At 33.4% G+C, this 19123-nt stretch overlaps 1 protein-coding gene across 3 annotated transcripts in view; it reads left to right on the forward strand.

Moving 5' to 3' along the window:
- Positions 1-19123, forward strand: part of PKN2 (protein kinase N2) — a 146060-nt gene that overhangs the window by 117005 nt on the left and 9932 nt on the right. For 2 of the 3 annotated variants that reach the window (XM_059925795.1, XM_059925777.1), the window contains 6 exons: positions 1887-1949; positions 3203-3279; positions 5338-5480; positions 9500-9607; positions 9813-9893; positions 9981-13192. In XM_059925795.1, the coding sequence (XP_059781778.1) occupies positions 1887-1949; positions 3203-3279; positions 5338-5480; positions 9500-9607; positions 9813-9893; positions 9981-10184 (676 nt within the window). In that variant the 3' untranslated portion in view covers positions 10185-13192. The other variant, XM_059925786.1, reaches the window with a different exon arrangement.

Genomic DNA, 19123 nt, shown 5'->3' on the forward strand with positions numbered 1-19123 from the left:
AAATGCATTCTAAAAGTTTAAAGAACATTCATGAAACTAACAAAAGTAGTTACCTTTATGGATAGTAGTGGCGTCGGGGTGAGATGGAGATGGATGAATGAAAAATTGTGCTTTGGGGTAGGGGTATTATGTGTATTTTATAGAGGAAATATCCATGTATTACTTGTAAAATTAAGAACTGATTCTCCTAAGTGGCTCCTTATAGGCTATTCTACACTGAAGACAGATCTGCATTTTTTAATTCATTCATTTATTTATTACCTACCTCCTTATTCAGTAAGGCTATTGTGTATCAAGCATTTTGCTAAGCATTTAGGCTAAACACTGAAAAAGACAAACATGGTCCGATCCCTCAAGAGTTAATATTCTAGCTGGGTTGAAGTTTTTCTAAGATCTAAACCTGTTTATCCAATTTCTAGACCTCTTCACCTGTCCCAAGGCAATTTGAGGTCAATATGTCTAAAGGCAAACTCACTTTCCCCACAAAACTTTGGCTACTTCTGTATTTCTCCACCTATTCATTACAATAAAAAGGAAACCTTGAGAGTCATCTTCAGCTTTTCCCTCTCCCTCATCCTTTATAGCTAATGAGACACCAAGTTCTATCATGCTTGTTTTAAAGTTTCTCTTGAATCCATCTCTTATTCTCTTTGTTGCCACTACATTAGAGGTACTCATGATCTTTCATCTGTACTATCATTTTAGCCTTATCTGTTCCTTTTCCCTCTGGATATCTACCTACTTCCACTCCACTTCATACTACTATCAAGAAAGTTCTCTGTAACATAAATCTGATTATTCTGCCCTGATTAAAATGGTTTGATTTGCTATCACTAAGAGAAGAATTTTCAGTACAGGCATACCTCATAGATGTTGCAGGTTCAGTTCCATACGGAAACAAACATCATAATAAAACAAATATCATAATAAAGTGAGTCATGTGAATTTTCTGGTTTCCTGGTGCATATAAAAGTTACATTTACACTATACTGTAGTCTATTAAGTGTTCGACAGCGTTATGTCTAAAAAAAAAAAACTAATATACATACCTTAATTAAAAAATACTTTATTGCTAAAAATTGCTAACCATCATCTGATCCTTCAACAAGTTGTAATCTTTTTGCAATAATAATGTCAGAAATCACAGATCACCATAACAAATACAATAATGATGAAAAAGCTTGAAATATTGAGAGAATTACCAAAATGTGACACAGAGCTCTGAAGTGAGCAAATGCTGTTGGAAAAATGGCACCCATGGTGTTGCTCCATTCAGGGTTGCCACAAACCTTCAATTTGTAAGAAAACACAGTTGTCTGTGAAGCACAATAAAGTAAAAACACAGTAAAACAAGGTATGCCTGTGTTCATAATATGACATTCAAGGTCCTTCACAACTTGATCTCAGGCTATCTTTTCAGCTGCATCTCCCGCTATTTCTTCCTTATCCTTTACTTCAGCCACAACAAACTCATTATGGTTGTCAAACAGGTTATGCCTTTTACACGTCTATTCGTTTCCCTCATAGGGGAATACCCTATATTTCCCCCACAAAAGTTCTACCTTTCATACTGTCCTTCTGCCTTTATGATGGTATATTGTAATTTCTTCTAAGAACCGGATCACATGTCTACCCCAAGGGCTTCAGTGACTCCACCAGGCAAAGTTAATGGCTTCCATTTTAGAGTCTGTATTTTTCTTATTTTTAAATTTTACCCCTAATATTTAGCACATATCTTACTTATATGTCTGGCACATAGTAAGGACTAAATAAATACTTGTGAAATTAGTTAACTACAGAGTTCTGCTTTGAAGCATAAAAGTATAAACTGGGATTCAAGAGTAGTGGAATTTATTAAACTTCTTTTGATTTAATTCTTAAAACAGATTTTATGCTGCATGTGTAGTTCTTGGGTTGCAGTATTTACATGAACACAAAATTGTTTATAGGTAAGTAAAGTTTTGATATTTTCTAATTGCTTATTTTGATATGAAGTAGAATTAAAGATAATTAAGAAGGATATTTTGTGTTTAACCAGCTTCTTAATTTTCTCTTTCGTATGATAACTGACCACTAAAAAAGTTAAACTCCAATTTTGAAAGACATGGTTAACACAATAATTATATGATGAACTTCTTTGTTACTGGTCCTCTGCCCATTACCTAATTAGAATAGTCAAATTATAAGTTGGCCTATGATAACACAATTTACCAACAATATTCATCCTGGTGAATATTTTATATTCAACTGATGCACTTGTGCCAGATTATAAAACATCACCTTGCTTCCTTCATTAAGCCTTGCTGTCAACTAGACAGTGTACTTGATGACATATCTGATTTATGTACTGGCACAAACTCCTTACCAAATTGCAGACCAGTTAGAAATAGTTCATAGCCCAGCAACTAGTCTATGGTTAACACTTTGAATAACATTGGTCTAGATGAGACAAATTATGGGAAGGCCAGTCAGAATTAAAAGACTATAAACATCAGTTTATTCAAACTTCTAACAGTGTTTCCAAGATAACGGTTTCCTAATGGCCCTATTTAACTTAAAGAATAAAATATTTTCAACTTAATTTGTAATCATTTAGTATGACTTAATAGCTTCCTCTTTATTTTGAATTATTCTCTTAGAAGGTTAAACCTGCTCCCTTATACCTTACTTATACTGTTTGTTTGATAATTCATTCTTATGGATGGCGTGTAGGCAAACTTCAAAGTTAGTCCAAGTCCGAGAGCTCCCTGATGGTCTGGTGGTTTGGATTTGGCGCTTTCACTGCCATGGCCCAGGTTCAGTCCCTTGTGGGGGAACTGAGATCCTCACAAGCTGCGTGGCATGGCCATTAATTAATTAAAGAATTAATTAATTAATTAAACTTGAGTTAAAGATCCATGAACTCCTTCTGAGCTTTAAAATATATATTTAAATAGATCAAACATTTCTCTTTTAGATACATTATTCCTTTTCTACATAACGGGGAAAATGTTCAGAAATTATTTTTTGTAAAGTAATAAACTTGCCAAAAGGAAGAAAATGAACATTTGTAATATAGTATTTAAATCTCAAACCATAACTTGAAAAAATTCATTTTTAGTAAAGAGAAAGTACGGCTCCTATTAAAATGATATTTTTACTGATATTATCTACTGATTTTATTGATTTTTTTTTTCATTTTGCATTTTTTTATCCTGAACAGAGATTTGAAATTGGATAACTTATTGCTAGATACAGAGGGCTTTGTGAAAATTGCTGATTTTGGTCTTTGCAAAGAAGGTAATTGGGTATTTTAAAGTGCCTTTTCTAATAGATTACTATTCCTTTGTACTTTGGAAGTTTTAAAATTTGTCTATGGAGAGCAAAATGTATTTTTTAATTTATTAAAAATTAAACTTTAACTTATTCTTTATTGAGACTTACAGGTTGTTCATATAACCTAATTATCATATTATTAAGAATTTATTCTGTGAATATGAATAAGGTTAGGTTTTTAGAAATCATAGTATAAAAATAAGATTATCTTTGTATGATTAATAATTCTCTCTACTCTAAGAAAGCATTGGTTAAGCACCAAATTTTTTGCTTTGCTGCAATTGTGCAGAGTAAATTATGCATGCCTAAAAACTTCTCTCCTGCTTCTTAAAACTTTTAACATTTTAAATAGGAAAAAAGTATGCATATGCCTCAAGAATCTTTTATGTACCTATACATGTGTGTGTGTACACACACAAACATATGTAAATAAATATGTAAACTGGGGAAATTTGAATCAAGAGGTAGCATAAGAAAATGTAAAGGGCATGGGCTTAGGCACCACACAGTCCTAAGTTTGAATCCTGGCTCTGCCACTTATTTGCCCTGTGTCTTTGGACAAGTTACTTTTAACCTCATTGAGTCTGTTTCCTCAGCTATAAAATGTATATAATCCTTCTTGTTTAGGAGTATTATGAGAATTAGAGATAAGTATGTGGCACAGTGTCTAACATATAGTAAATAGGTACACTTAATACACTGTATTGTAGCAAACATTGTCTGTCTCCCCCTCTACTCTGGTAGCTTCGTGTTTCTTATTCAGCTTTCTTTCCATAGTATATAGTATAGTGCTTGGCACATCTTAAGTATTCAGTGAATGCTTAATTAATAAGTAATTGGATGAATTAGTGAGTGAACTTTATAAATCTGTGTCCATCAGTTACCAACTGACCTCCTAATTATTGAATCTAATGAAAGTTTTTTTTCCTTTTTTCCTACTTCTCGGTATTGGACACTATTGACTTAAATGCTTTTGTTCCTCAGAGTCTGGCCTTAGCCCATTGCTTTTCTCAGGCAGTTTTTAACTAGCAACTATATTCTAATGATTTCCAAATCTATTATTTCCTTTCCTAACATATATAGTCAACTATCTACTAGACAGTTTTACTTGGTCAGCAGGTACCTCAAACGCTGCACAAGCAATAGTTTCTTTTCCTCAGTCTCGTTTGAAGTTGATGGTGCCACAATCCTCTCAGTCTCCCAATTTGAAATGTGGAATTATCCTGGACTCTCTCCTCTTCACTACTTTCTACATCCTGTTAATCACCAAATTGTGCTGACATCTACCTCCTTAATATTTCTTAAGTTTTTCATCTTCCCTCTACCACTGCCACCCATCATCTTGTTTTGACAAGACTACTTTAATAGCCTTTTAACTTTTCTGTCTCTATTCTTTTTCTCCCTCAAATCAATCTGCCATGTAATTGCTAAAATGCAAAAGGGGCCCATATAAATACAAATCTGACCATGGTACGCCGCTACTGAAAACCTTCAATGGCAAAGATGTGATATACATTGCCCTTCCTGATCTGCCTGCCTCCTTCTCCAGCCAGATCTCTTGCAGCTGTCTGCCTAGTACTTTCTGTTGCAGCAACAATAAACTGCTTGCAGTCTTTGTCTCTCCACCACTATCACTCATCTCAGCTCTATTTGCTGACTAATGTCTGCTCATCCTTCACTCAACTCAGGTGTCACCTCCGCAGATAAGTTACCTGAGGCTCCTCTCCTCCTATCCCAACTAACAAGTCCGCTTTCATAAGATGATGTGTATAATGTGCTTTTAGCAGTTTAGAATACAATGAGACATTTTCTTCAATATGTAGAATGTATGTTTGACTAATTTATTACTAAATTTTGAGAAACATATTTAGAAAACGAGTTAGCTAAAGTCTTAAATGTATTTTGAGTTTGATTACCATGCACAAATGTACACCTTTAATTTTGCTTCCTAAGGATATCTTCTATTTTTTTTTGCCAGATTTTTTTCTTTGCTAACAAATATTTGAATTTTACCTTTTTCAGGAATGGGGTTTGGAGATAGGACAAGCACATTTTGTGGCACTCCTGAATTTCTTGCCCCAGAAGTATTAACAGAAACATCCTATACAAGGGCTGTAGATTGGTGGGGCCTTGGCGTACTTATATATGAAATGCTCGTTGGTGAGGTAAGCAGTATAAAATAGGTAAAAGGGAAACGTGATTGAAAGAACAAAGCATGTCACTTATAAAACCACTTAATATGTCTCCTGCGTAAGTAGAACTTAAGCTTTATAAATATTTATATATATTAGTAATTGCCTATGATCCTATATTACCTTCACCATCTTTTTTAGATTTTTATATTATCTGTGGAATGTATACCAATGCTTCAAAAATAGTTTCTTATATTTCAGTGTTGCTCTGGTTATATTTTATGATTTTTAAACACAATCATACATAACTGATTATTTCATAAGAAATAGAAAGCAGGAAGACTGATAAAAGGAATGTACTCTGTACCTGTAAAGAACGGTCAGCTATATTTTAGTCAAAAATAAATGTTACCTTCAAAAGTGATACAGTAGAATTGAAAAGATTAACATTTTTTTTCCTACTATTTTCTTTAGATTAACTGAAATTTCTGGGGATAACTTAGTTGTATACAGAAATTGTTACCACTTAGAAAACAGTGAATTATATCTAATTGATAAAGCAGTAAGAAGAGACTAATCTATTTTGTTATAAATTATTGGAAATGATAAATTAGGGTGGAATTTAAAAAGAGTAAATATTTAGACAAGTAATTGAAAATTACTTAGATTGGTTTGATGATCTTGAGATGCAAGAAAAATTACCTTGCATTGGTTCATTGTTCTGCAGTTTCCCTAATGCCAATGACCAACCTTGTACATTCTAGGCATGAAAAAACTAGTAGCTGAATGATGAATGACTAAATTATTGAATGTCAGAAATTTCTAAAGTTTTGCTCTGTGATTGTCATTTAGTGACACTTATACCAAACAAGTAAATAAATGAATTTAGTTCATCCAATGACAGTACCTTTTGATATGTCAAATTGGAGTGGAAACTTGGAAAAGGAGGAAAAGAAATAGCGAATTAAAATGTTTACTATGTGCTAGGCACTATTCTATGTGCTTTATAAGTATTAGCTCATTTAATTTTTCAGCAAACTTTAATGAGCTCAATAGTAGTCTTATGTTTATCTCCAGATGCATAAATAGAGACACAAAGAAGTTAATAGCTTGCTTTAAGTCACACAGCTCTCATATGGTAGAGCTGGGATTTTAACCTGTCTGTAAACCATTGTGCTTTGCTGCCTGCAGGATAGGGTATTTAATCCACCCAAATTTATTTCTTTTCTTAAGACCATGGGTTCAGATCTGAATTTTTCACCTCTATTTAGAAAAGCATAAAGATGGAAAGATATATTTTATCCCTAATCCACAGTGGTCTTTACTTTCTATGAGCGCCAGAAGTCCTCATAATAGTTGTTTCTGTAAGCTCTGACATACTTGAACTTTTTTTTTTTTAATAGGTTTATTTTATTTATTTACTTATTTATTTTTGGCTGCGTTGGGTCTTCGTTGCTGCGTGCAGGCTTTCTCTAGTTGCGGTGAGCGGGGGCTGCTCGCTGCTCTTCGTTGCAGTGAGCGGGCTTCTCACTGCAGTCGCTTCTCTTGCTGTGGAGCATGGGCTCTAGGGCGCAGGCTCAGTAGTTGTGGCACAGGGGCTCAGTTGCTCCGCGGGATCTTCCCGGACCAGGGCTCGAACCCGGGTCCCCTGCATTGGCAGACGGATTCTTAACCACTGTGCCACCAGGGAAGCCCTTGAACTTTTTTTTTTAAGTAACATTTTTGTTGCTTTGTTTTTTAAACGTAGTATTCAATTATGTATGAGATTTATTACCTAAAGTATGTGCTTGCTTAAAATGTACTCTCCATATTAGAGATGACATGCAAAAAATGAGTTTATTGCAAAATACTATAGAATTAAGAGCCAATTAATTCTACTTCCTCCGATTCTAAAGTGTCTGGGGGATTTGGCAGTGAACAAGTGAGGAAGCTCCTGTTCCATATTTTTTAAAGGAACTTCTCATTGATTAAGCTCTTAATTACTAGGAGATAAAAGACAGTGAATCTGGCTATTTCTTAGCAATTGCTTTTTGCAATTTCATTTCTTTTTAGCACCACCATAAAAGGATAGTTGGGAAAAGAACTAAACTTAAAACTCATTGGTACATATATTTTATAATTTTATAGCATTGGTGAAATTTTAGCATTAACTTTTTTTAAGTGTATAAAAGTGAGGTTTGGTTAAAGTTTATTTCTGATTCCTCTATTATTACAAATGATTGAAAACTCACTGGATATATCATGTGTTTTCAAATTTGTATTTGTGTGAGTTTTGAGGACTTGAATCAACTCCAGGAATAAACTAACATATCAGGTCCCCTTTCTCTGTGTCAAAGGAGAGTGAAGATATCAGAGAGGTTTAAAATAACCTTAGATATTAGAGTTAGATCCTTGACATCTGAACAGACTATTGAATTCTTTTAATATGTACTTAAAACACATTTGTTGGCCTTCCATTGTTAGCACTGTTAGCTTATAATCTATTTGCAGAAAAAAAGAACTTTAACAACTTAACAGATATGAAAATATATTTTCACTATTCAGAGACTTATAGAGTGACAGTTTTCAAATACAAAATTGACTTCTCAAATAGGAGTCAAAATTGTTTTGTATTACCCTTTGAAATTCTGATTGAGAATCCTTGTGAAAGAGAATTTTCCTCTGACTGACTGTCTCAATCCCAGAAAGAAATTGTATTGTTCCATATAACAGGTATTCAATTTACATATTTTGAGTGAGTGAATGAACAAACTTGATTTTGATACAACAAGCTTGATAAAACCAAGTTTTATCAAACCAAAATTAAGATTTTGGTAACTGAAAAGTTTGAAATTTTCCTAGATATGAGCGATAAGATTAGCAGTTCAGCTTTAGGACGTTGGGTTCTGAAATCATTTTCACAAGTTCCTCAGGTCAAAGATCCCTCTCCCCATTGATACTGCTTTCTGTTTGGCTCTTGTTCTTTAATACCTAACAGGAAACAAGCAGCCAAATCTAAGCTATCTGAAATTCTGAGGTAATAAGTCATATTTCGTAGCCACATTTTCAACATAGTTGAGAGTTTATCCCTATGTACATCAAGTTGTTATACTGAATGTTTATTTAACTACTTTTTATGACACAGAATTATTATTGTCATTATGAGCAACAGTCTTAATATTCTGCTTACTGAACTGCCCCAAGACCTGTTATGTATAGAGCATTAAATATGCCTGGAAATGTGTGCTTTTTAGGTCCTTTCAGTTTAATTTTGTTGGCAGTTGCTTTTTTTTAAATTTTATTTATTTATTTTGGCTGCATTGGGTCCTCGTTGCTGCGCGCAGGCTTTCTCTAGTTTCGGCCCGCAGGGGCTACTCTTTGTTGCGGTGCACGGGCTTTTCATTGTGGTAGCTTCTCTTTGTTGCAGAGCACGGGCTCTAGGCATGCAGGCTTCAGTAGTTGTGGCACGCGCACTCAGTAGTTGTGGTTCGCGGACTCTAGAGCATAGGCTGAGTAGTTGTGGTGCACGGGCTTAGTTGCTCCACGGCATGTGGGATCTTCCCGGACCAGGGCTCGAACCCGTGTCCTCTGCATTGGCAGGTGGATTCTTAACCACTGTGCCACCAGGGAAGTCCCGGCAGTTGCTTCTTAGTGCAGTCATTATGCCTGCAGTCTCTAATTGTGTTTTGCCACCATTAATTTGCTGTTGACTGTGAAATTCAAAGCACATCCACGCCTGATGTATTTCTACAAAGTCTGTGCTTCCCTCTGTAGTAACACTTATTATTGTATTTGCCTTACCCATTTACTTCTGTCTTTCCACAAGAAGATTTCAGTAAGAGTATATGGTGTATCCTCTGGTTAGTAGTTACCTATCTATTGTGTGTCTATTGTGACTTCTTGTAGTCCTTATTTGTTTGATGTTTCGGTGGGTCTGTTTTTTTGTTTTTGTTTTTCCTTTTTCTTATTTTCCTCACTGTCTGGTTCTTGGTTGTACTTCAGATCTTTGAATAGATGATGAGATTTTACTGTATTGAAACTCATTTTGACTGACTCAAGGATATTTCTTCTAGTCTCCCTTTCCTGGTGATGATGAAGAGGAGGTCTTTGACAGTATTGTAAATGATGAAGTAAGGTATCCAAGGTTCTTATCTACAGAAGCCATTTCAATAATGAGAAGGGTAAGAATTAATGATTTATAAAACTACTGAAATTTTTTTAAGAACATTTCCCAGTAGAATTTTAGAAGTTGTTTTTCAGTTATAGATGTTGCATGGTTTAGACAAACACATACCAAAAGAAACATCTAAAGCTTTGCAAGTTATGAGAATCCTTGTCAATGAGTCCCTGGTTTTATATTAACTTTCTTCCTTTATATTGTGTTAGTTATTAAGAAGAAATCCTGAGCGGCGCCTTGGAGCTGGTGAAAAAGATGCAGAGGATGTAAAAAAGCACCCATTTTTCCGAGTAAGTATGAAAGTTTAAAATTTTTTATGAAACTATAGCAATTAGGAGTAGGAAACTAAACTGGTCATTTTATATTTTGTAATCCAGCTAATTGATTGGAGTGCTCTGATGGACAAAAAAGTAAAGCCGCCGTTTGTACCTACAATTAGAGGGCGGGAAGATGTTAGTAATTTTGATGATGAATTTACCTCAGAAGCACCTATTCTGACTCCACCTCGAGAACCAAGGATACTTTCAGAAGAGGAGCAAGAAATGTTCAGAGATTTTGACTACATTGCTGATTGGTGTTAAGTTGCTACACACTGTGAAACCAAGCAGACTGACTCATAAGAAGACCTCCTAAAAATAGCAACCCTTCATTTGCTCTCTGTGCCAACAAAAGCTTCTGAGTTTTTTTTAAACATATGAAGATGTGTTTAAAAATACTATTCTAATACCTTCTTGAAAAGTGGCTTTTCAATGTATTTTCAACGTAAATCTGAACACTGGAAGCAGTTTCATGGAGTTTAAGCTGAATGAACATCGGCCATGAAAATCTATTAGAAATGAATACTTTTGGATCAATAGTCTTATTTTTTAAAAAAAGAAGAAACAAAAAAAAAAACACTCTTCTGCAGTCCCTAGCTTTGCTGTACTCCTGTCTTAAGTGGAAGGAAAATTAATCAGTTACCTTTCCTTAGCTGTATTTTACAAAAAGAGGAAAAAAGGGCTTGGGATGCTATTACTATTCACACATAGTATGATTCTGTTTGAATAAGGCAAATGCTCTTATTTTTGTAAAGAAATTACTGTAATATCAAAAAATGTAGTTTGTGCACATTTTGGGGCTTTTTTTCTTTAACAGAATGAGTTGATGTCTTGTATTATAAATTTTCAATATTTATTAGGAGAAAATTTTTATTGCCTTATCTTTACCAACCATTTAACAGAGCCTCATAGCTTTCCAACAGAGCTACTTGCCAAACAATTATGTTTATTAAACCAACTATGCTGAAACAAACAGAAACAACTAAACATCTACATTTACTTAAAATTTTAAGAATGAGGACTTATGATCAGCCTGAACCAAGATACTGTTACCTGTATGCATTCCCAAAGTCTAGATACTCAGTATGTTCAGTCATACCTTCTTCCCAAATCAATGAACTGATTACTCCTTTTTTTGATATTGTACATTTATCAACCTAGTTCATCTTGTTCTTGTGTCTACTGTAGAAGGGAACTATATCTTTGTTAAAACATAGGGATTATCATTGTATACATGCTGTGAACATGTATATGTGCAAGTTGTAATGTATTCTATGTTGTAGGTTTATTATTTAATTTCACCACTTCATCACTTTTGTACAGTGGCCAAGCAGACACCTCAGACTCCAGCATTTACGTTAAGTGCATTTGTACATTTTAGGCCACTGGATCCAGATTTTATATTGGCAGTTACTGAGGGCAAAAGCAATATTTTATAACAGAATGTATAAATATTTTTGATAAAACAGTCTATATTTTATAAAAATTATTATAACACTAAAGCTGTACCTCAAAAGTCTCAAAAATAATTTGATCAAATACTTTTTTACAACTCTTCAGAGGATCCATGTGTGGCTTTTTAATGCTCTTATAGATAGGAAAGTCTTTCTGCAAGCCATGACTTTTCTACTTGCCTGGAGTTTTGGGTTTTTTTGTTTTGTTTTAATTGTTTTCCCTCCTAGTCTATGACTTTATTGTTTTTCCCTAGTTCAATAATAACATCTTTGATTCTGTGCATAGCATGTTAGGGCCATCATACCTCAGGAATAGCAAGTTGTTAACTAACCATACTGAGTTAACCATTTAATCACTATGATCTCATGTCTTAAAAGTTGTTCAAGTTTAAATCCTATGAGAAAAATGAAAGCACATTGATTTATAGAGAATAGAGCTTAAAACATTTATGAATATTTCAGCCTTGCCAGGGTGTGTTGGCATGTTTTTGCTGTCCTCTGAGAACAGTTAAAATTGTTCAGAGGTAATTTCTGTTTCCTTACAAATTGATTATTACCCATGATCCTTTGGGGGAAAATCTTATAGGAAGAGGGAGCAGCAATATGTTGTTTAAAATTCTTTTAAAATGCCAGTTAACTTCCTTGGTGAAGGACAGTAGAGGATCTTAGCTTAATTGTCTGGTTTTAATTTAAACAGTGTTAATACAACATTAAAAAAAACACTAAATGCTTTTGAGGTACAGTCTGCTCACCTTTTCTGGTTCTCAAATATGCATAGAAAGCAATGTCTAAAATAGGCGTTTAGCATTAAAAACTGACATAGCATTTTGTAACTACACAGTGTACAGAATTTTTTTTTTAATTGAAGTCAATCACTAAAAAAATTAGAGGGCAGGGTATATTCACACAATTAAGCTGAAGAAAGCACTAATTTTTTCTGTAGTTTTAAAAATATATATATTTTAGTCAGATTTAAAATTTTTAAACTCTATAGAGTGTAAATATATTTTGTTATTACTGTATGTGTAAGTGACTGCTCAAGCACTTTGTAAGGAAATTAAGATATTTTAGAATGGTACACTATGCATTCAAATTAAATGTGCCTTTATGTCATTTTAAGAAAAAGTGTTTTGCAGTCATAAATTACCACAAATGCACAAATTAAAGTTTATTAGATTGTAATTTGTAACTTTGTTTTTAAGTATTATTTCCTTTTGGAAACTTCCTGTTGGTCAGAATATGTATTAGCTTTCCTAGATTCAAGATCTCAAAGACTAGTTAACTTTAGTTAGCCTTCTTGCAGGTACTTTTTGTCCTGGGGAAGGGCAAAATCATTAAGAGTCAAACCAAATTGTCTACTTCACTGGTAAAAACCAAATTGTCTACTTCACTGGTGGGGAAATTTTGCATTCTGTTCCTGTAAGTTTAGTAGCATCTTTCATTCAGTGGTTACTTATGGGATGTCTTCTGTGTGGTAGACACTAAGGATAGAAAGGTGATAAAAAAAAAGCACCAAAGTCTTCATAAATGAAGAATGGTAAACATTAATGCTAAAATGCAAGCAGCAGTACTATATGTACTTTTCTCTTGTTTGAGAATAACTTATTCAATTTTAGAATCTGACCTTTCAGAAAATCGGTAAATGAAAACAGAATACTAGCCATTTTATAGTCATCTTTTTCAAAAATTACAAATGGAGTATTTCAGAAATGTAAAAAGAACCCTGCTATCTCTGTGACACAGATTAAGGTCATAATGTAATCACCATTGTATGCTGACTAGGTGAAAGCTGCATTATAGATTCAAATCTAACAAAATTTTTACAGGTGCTGCTGATCTTCCCAAAGCAACTGAGGGTGAGTATGAGAAACCCAAAAGAACAAATGCCAACCCATGGATCATATTTTTAATATAGAATTCTTGTTTACCTTCTAGCTATCTTTTGAGATCTAGTGTTTCTCTGAGATATAAGCTTTATATGTATATACATATATAACTATATGTGTTTATAAATATATGTATGTAAATATATACATATATAAATAGAGGTAAGTTTGTAAAGTAACTTCTAAGTGTCAAAAATCTTGCGTAATTTCTTCTAGTATCTTGACTAAGTAGAAACTCTCAGACATCCAGTACGAAACATAATTTGAGTCATTGCTGGTCTCATTAAAGATAAGAGTGGTCTCCGGCAACCCCTCACCCCAAAGTAAGCAAACAAACTTCAGCATGAATCTGCACACACTAGGGCTTCAGCACCTAAGAGTTAGGGAATATCCAAGCACGAAAGTGAGAATACTCAGAGGTTGGGACGGAAGCTCAGTCCGCAGATTAGGCCAGAGAAGTAGGAAGTTGGAGAGGATAAGAGCCAAAATGGCAGGGAGCTGACTTTGGAAATGCAGACATCCAGAAGAAGAGGAGTTGCCAAGGATGGATTTCTATAGCAATACCATTATGAGGTTAACACACCTTGGAATTGCAGTAGAACTTATATGTTCTGTGCTAAAATTCTCTAGAGGAGCTCAAGTTCTACTTTGCAGATCACTCTCCATCTACCCGTAGAATCAAATACTTTCTCAATGAAAGCTTTCCTGGATGGAAATATATAGGATTTCAACAGGTTAAGATCAAGTAATATACTATCACAGATCACCAAATACATGAGAGACAGCAAGTTATCTTGAATGAAGCCAATAAAAATTACTAAATATAGACAGCCCCTCCAAAAGATTGCAAATATTAGAATTCTCAGATACAAAATTTAAAATAACTATATAAAAAAGTTTATATACCTAAAATTTACCAGGATAAATATGTAAAATGAAATTTGAAAGAAATTAACATTTTTAAAATCCAAAAATTAAAAAAATATATAAATGACCAAATTTGAAACTCAGTGGAAGCATTACAGCAGATTAGGCAGGTGAAAAAAGAACTGGAGAACTGAAAGATACATCTGAAAAATAATCCCAAGTAAATCAAATAAAGAGATAAGGAAATGGAAGATATCAAAGGAAGGTTAAGAGATACGGAAGATGGAAGGGAGACACAATTGGAATAAATGGAAGAGAGGCAATATGTAAAGACATAATGGCTGCAAATTTCCCAGAGGAGAAAAATATTTAATAAGTACAATATTCTCCATACAGAATAAATATAAATTTATGCATAGAATCATTGTAGTGAAACTGCAGACCACAAAGACAACATTTTGAAAATACCCAGGGAGAAAGGAAAGACTAACAGCTAACTTTTCAATAGCAACAATAGAAGCAGAGGAATATTGTCTTCAGAGCACTGGAAAATAAAATGTCAGCCTGAAATTGTGTAGGACGTAAAATTTTTTTAAGAATGAAATCAATTAAAATATTTTTTAAAGGAGGGTTTATGATCAAGGTCCTACTCTAAAGGAAGTGCTTCAAGAAAAAAGAAAATGATCCCCAAAGATGATCGAAGATACAAAAAAGGCTTGTGAGCAAATAAAATGGTAAACACTTAGGTAAATCTAAATAAACCAAATCCATACATAGAAGCCTTTTTTTTCTATGTTAAGTCAACAGAAAATCTGAACAACAGATGTAAGAAAATTGAGATAGAGAAGATCAGAGCTAAAGTATTCTATTGTGTTGTTGGGGTGTCTAGGTCTTTTCTGTTTTAACATCTTTATTGGAGTATAATTGCTTTACAAGGGTGTGTTAGTTTCTGCTGTATAACAAAGTGAATCAGCTATACATATATCCCCATATCTCCTCCCTCTTGCGTCTCCCTCCCACCCTCCCTATCCCACCCCTCTAGGTGGTCACAAAGCACCGAGCTGATCTCCCTGTGCTATGTGGCTGCTTCCCACTAGCTATCTAGTTTACATTTGGTAGTGTATATATGTCCATGCCACTCTCTCACTTAGTCGGGGAAGGGTAAGCTGGGTGTCAAGGTATTGATTAACTTTAGTTAAATGTACAATCATAAAATGTCAAGGATATTCACTGAAAGAATATAGTGTGTATAAATTCCAAACCAAAGGTAACATGGTAGAAATCTAAATGTATAGCAATGTAAATGGAGCAGACTCACTAGTTAAAACCAAGATACAGATTTTTAAAAGGAAATCTGACTTTATAATGTTTACAAAAATATGTACGCAGAGAAGTTGAAAGTAAAAGTAGGAGGCAATGTGTATAATGCAAAAACCAAACTAAAGCTATGGTAGCTCTATTTAATATCAAACAAAACTGATTTTAGACCCATCTTGAAAAAAATGTGTCACTAAGAGTAGAGTGTTTCTACACAATGATAAAAGATTCAATTAACCAAAAAGATATAATAACTCCAAGCATATATGTATCTAATAAAATAGTCTCTAAATACATAAAGCAAAAATTCTTAGAGCTACTTTAAAAAACTAGCAAATATCCATCAGGGTGGAAGAGTTCAACTCATTATTGGACAATAGACTTTCTCATCAGCAAAGATATAAAATGTAGAAGAAAACAATAAGCTTGGTGCAGTGGACGTACATAGATTTCTGCCTCCAACAATTAAGGGATTCCACAGTTTTTTCAAGTACATATGGAGCATTTACAAAAATTGAGCCATAAAACAAATGGCAGAAAATCACAGAGTATAGTTATACCAATTATATTTTCTATCTGGTTAGAACAAAAAGATTACATATATGTATATGTATGTGTGTGTGTGTATATATATAAAGTATTTGAGAAAAAAATTTACCCTTTCAATAATGGAGAAAATGAAGAAATAATAGTAATCATTTAATACTTACAACTGAGTAATAGTAAAAACATTGCATTACATACCAAAGCTTGAGATGCAGCAAAAGTGGTTCTTCCAGGGAACTTTATAAACTAACTACTTATTAGAAAAAGGAAGGTTAAAAATGGATCAAACTGTTCAGTTTAAGAAGATAGGAGAGAAAAAAAAAAACCAATAAACAAAGTAAATAGTAAAAATAGTCAGTATAATAGAAACAAAAGCCAAAAGCTTGTTCCTTTAAAATGCTAACAAAGTAGACACAGCTCTGAAAAGATGAAACTAGAGAAGGCATAAAAAATACTACCTACTGTAAATGAAAATGCAAGTGCGAGAAAGAGTTTTTAAAATTGAAAGAAAATACTTCAACATAACACAAATAAATTTGGGAACTTAAAATAGTGGAGATAATCTTTGAAAATGATAAGAATACTAACCTAGAAAGAAGTTAAAGACTGAATAATCTCATAACAATTAAAAAATTAAAAGCAGAAGTTAAAAGTCTTTCCACAAAGAAAACACTGGGTCTGGATTGCTTTACAAGTGAATCCTTCCAAATTTCAAGGAAGAAATTATTTTAACCACATAGAAAGTTTTTGAGATAATGGGGAAAAATTATATTTTCTAGCTCATTCTATGAAGTCAGTATAATCTAGATAACAAAATATACAAGAAGAGTATGTTACTAGCAAATTTCACTCATGAATATGGATATAAAAATACTAAACAAAATATTACCAAGTCAGATTCAGTGATGTATGCAAAAGACACTTTTTTAGCAAATTTGGCTTATCCTGGTAATGTAAGGATGGCTTAATATTAGAAAATCTGTAATTGTCGTTTACCATAGTAACAGATTAAAGGAGAAAAAGTAATAGATTTAGAAAGAGCTGATCACATTCTTGCTTTAATGGGATGGGACAGAGTTGGTTAAACTGACAAGTGGTATCTATAGTAAAACAACACAAGTAACTAAAATCAATAGCATCATCCCATATGAGGAAACATTCTCTTTAAAACTGGGGAATAGGACTAGGATGCCTGTCATTACTACTTCTTTTCAACATTGAACTCCTTTAATATAAGGGTTAAAAGGAGGATATAAAATGGTTATTATTTGCAGATGATATGATTATCAACCTGCAAAACTCAAAAGACTACAATTTGCTAGCAATCATAGTTTATCCAAGATTCTGGTTATAAGATGAAGATATAAAAGTCAGTGACATGTCTGTGGACCATCACCAAATAATTAGAATACATAATATTTAAAAAACACAACTTTTACATAGCAACAAAACTATGTTACCTAGAAATAAATTTAACAAAAGATGTGCAAGACTGGTTTTGTTTTGTTTTGCTTCTAATTCTTCACTGGGAGACATTAAAGAAGACCTAAGTGAATGTAGAAATATCCCATCTTATGATGTGATGTCAAGTGCTCCTCAAATTGCTCTGTAGATTTAATGCAACTCCAATCAGAATCTCAACATTTTTTTATAGAACTTTACAAGCCCACTCTAAAATTTATATAGAAGAGCAAAAGGGCAATAATAGTAAAGAACAGTTTAAGAAATTCCTGAAGAACAAAGAGGAGGAGAGGGAATTTGCCCTACCACATATCAAGAATTGTGAAAATGTAGCAATTACTGTAGAATTGGTACATATTACAAATGGAGAAGGAGAGCCAAGGGGTAGAACTACACATATATGAAACTGATATATAGAAGAAGCAATATGTTAATTTAGTGGAGAAAAAAGAAAATGTTCCATAGGTAGAGCTAGGAAAATTGTTTATCCATATGGAAAGGGAAAAAGAATTTCTGTGTCACACCGTCATAAAAATTTCAAATGAATTAAATAAAATGTCAAAAGTAAGACTTAAAACTTTTAAAATATATCTAGGAGAAGAAAGAACTAAAATGTAAGGAACATTCATAAATTCAACTAATAAAATTCAAAATTTCTGTTTATCAAAAGACATCATAAAGTAAAAAGGCAAGTCAAAAACTGAAAGTAGATTTATTTCCATCACATGTAAAAGAGAAAGAATGATAGCTAACATAGATTAAAAATTCCAGAAACTCAATAAGGAAAACAATGGGAAATTTCAAAAGATATGAACGGATATTTCACATGGACAGTAAACATGCCCAATCTCAACTGTAGTTAGAAACTACAAAATCAAGACCAGTTGCACACATTCAATTGGCAAAAATTTTAAATTCGCACCATATCAAGTCGTGGAGATGGAGTGGAACAATGAGATCTCATGTAAATTGCTGTGAGGAGTATAAAGAAATACCCACTCTGGAAAAACAATTTGGTATTGTCTTGTAAAGCTGGACATGATACCCAGCAATTCCACTTGAGTACTGTATCCTGAAGAAACTTTTTACATATGCACCAAGAGTCGTGAACAAGAATTTTCCTAGCATTATTTGTAAGCAAAAACTGGAAACAACCCAAATGCTCATCAGTGGAAGAGAACGGTTTAATAAAATATAGTATAATTACACCATGAAATATTATAGGGCAATGAAAATCAACTGCCCTTATAGTGAACAGTACAAAAGAGCAAAATGTGTGAAAGAAGCTAATTAAAGACTGTATGTATATAGCCTGGTATTTTTTAAAACTTAAAAAACTAAGCCAAACTAAACATAAATGTGATAAAACTTTGCTTTTTTTTTTTTTTTTTTTTTAAAGCAAGTAATTGTTGAACGAAAATTAAGATAGGGGTTATCTGATGAGACGGAAGAATATGATAGTGGTGGGGAATACCCTGACAGGTAGAAGTTGCTGGTAGTACTTTAGGTCTTCAGTTTGGGTGGTGATTTAATCAGTTCAGTGTATTAATAAATCATCTACTTGTCACCATCTTGAGTCCTCACTTTTCTCCTTTTCCACCTTAAATTGCCGTATCCATCATACTCTCCCACGTATGTGATCCTCAGCTCCCTGCTCCTTTCCTGCTTCTTT

This window comes from Balaenoptera ricei, chromosome 1 (genome assembly GCF_028023285.1).
Source record: "Balaenoptera ricei isolate mBalRic1 chromosome 1, mBalRic1.hap2, whole genome shotgun sequence".
NCBI classification, from domain to species: domain Eukaryota; kingdom Metazoa; phylum Chordata; class Mammalia; order Artiodactyla; family Balaenopteridae; genus Balaenoptera; species Balaenoptera ricei.